This window comes from Oncorhynchus gorbuscha, linkage group LG01 (assembly GCF_021184085.1).
Source record: "Oncorhynchus gorbuscha isolate QuinsamMale2020 ecotype Even-year linkage group LG01, OgorEven_v1.0, whole genome shotgun sequence".
Classification (NCBI taxonomy): Eukaryota; Metazoa; Chordata; class Actinopteri; order Salmoniformes; family Salmonidae; genus Oncorhynchus; species Oncorhynchus gorbuscha.
The window spans coordinates 40096279-40097780 of NC_060173.1; the positions used below are offsets into that span (position 1 = coordinate 40096279).

The 1502-nt window shown below is 41.7% G+C and overlaps 1 protein-coding gene across 2 annotated transcripts in view; it reads left to right on the forward strand.

The window, feature by feature from the left end:
* Positions 1-349: 349 nt before the first annotated feature.
* Positions 350-1502, forward strand: part of cdh13 (cadherin 13, H-cadherin (heart)) — a 607588-nt gene continuing 606435 nt past the window's right edge. For both annotated transcript variants that reach the window (XM_046352466.1, XM_046352473.1), the window contains exon 1: positions 350-539. In XM_046352466.1, the coding sequence (XP_046208422.1) occupies positions 495-539 (45 nt within the window). In that variant the 5' untranslated portion in view covers positions 350-494. The remainder of the gene's footprint in view (positions 540-1502) is intronic.

A 1502-nucleotide genomic window follows, 5' to 3' on the forward strand; every position in this document is an offset into this window, starting at 1 on the left:
AAAGTGCACGTCAACACATTTAACGTTAATATATTGGCTATGTTCTCGATCTTTCATTTTAAATGACTGATATCTCTCAATAATGAGACATCCATTTGCTCATCTGATATGCAGGCATATCATTATTTACAAATAAAAAAAAATATATCAAAGGTTGAGGGCATCTACTAGTTGAATATTCAAACACATATGCTTGTGTGTCAGTCCATGTAATTTGTCTATAGATAATACAAATCAGACCCAATACTTTTTTCAGATTGATACGGATGTGTTATTCCGGCTGGTATAAAAAAATCCCCCTATAAATCTATTGGTTGTGGTCTCGGCGGCGCCTCTATCCAATGCTTTGCTCATGAGGCTGCAGTTCTATTTGGGAAGTTGGCAGCTCGCGACAAGCTCTTTACTCTCACGCTCGCAGTTCGACTCTGGAATTATGAGCAGAGCTGGTCAAACCTGTACCTTGTTTTGAAATTTATTCCCAGAGAATTGAGACCATGGAGATTGGCATCCGCATCCTCATTGTGTTCCTCGTCTCACAGGTAAGCAGGATCGTTTTATGTGGCAATAGCTCCCTCCCGCATTTGTCCACCAATGATTTATATTTCAGTCTTTAACATGCACTTAACTAACTGCAAGGGGGCAATGTATATTTGCATTGCATAGCCAACGATATTGCATGCTTGTCTACATAGATTGAATGAAACCTAAATATAAAATAAAATACATTAAGCCAATATCATTTCAGAACGGTGAATCGTACAGTAACTTAATAGCACGAAATATATGATTGGGAAGCAGTCGAGGAATAAGACTGCCAATTATGTACATGTAGCATTTGCGGCACCTTGTCGTTTTGGGGAGTGAGTGTCGAGTTTGGCATTAATCTGCAGTGGTCAGACATTCCGTTTAGAGATGCCGTTCATATTTAGCCGTCCATTAAGGACATTGGGGGTAATGTGTGGAGCTATGTGCAAATCACGGCCGAACATTTGTCTCCAGCCACATCTATATTCCGCTCAGCTACAAAGTTGAGCGTTTCTTTGGCTCTCTCTCTGTTCATGCGGGTGAACGAACGGTGTGAGGGGAGGATTCACATGGCAGGCAGCTCTTGAGCTCTCTGAGAGTATAACTGAAGCAGTCAGTGTCTAACTTGGATAATAAGGCCAGGGTGGTATTGGACGCTAGGAATGCAATTTAGATGCATTTTCTTGTATTTATTTCCCCTCTCCGTTTCCCTTTGACAGCCGCCTCTAATGTAGGCTATACTTGCTCAGATAGCTCGCTGCCAATCTTATCTGGCATTCCTTTGGAGAGACTGATAACTTGGAGCAGATGCCTCCTTCAATCACACTTTGCTCTATTTAAGTGCCGAAGGGCAACATAGCTGAATAATGACACAGCAAAATCAGCCTAGTAGGCGACCAATTTTCAAAGCCTTGGTGGTTTGTAGGCTATTTTCAAAGCCTTGGTTGTTTGTAGGCTACTGTTGCTCATCGTTGCAG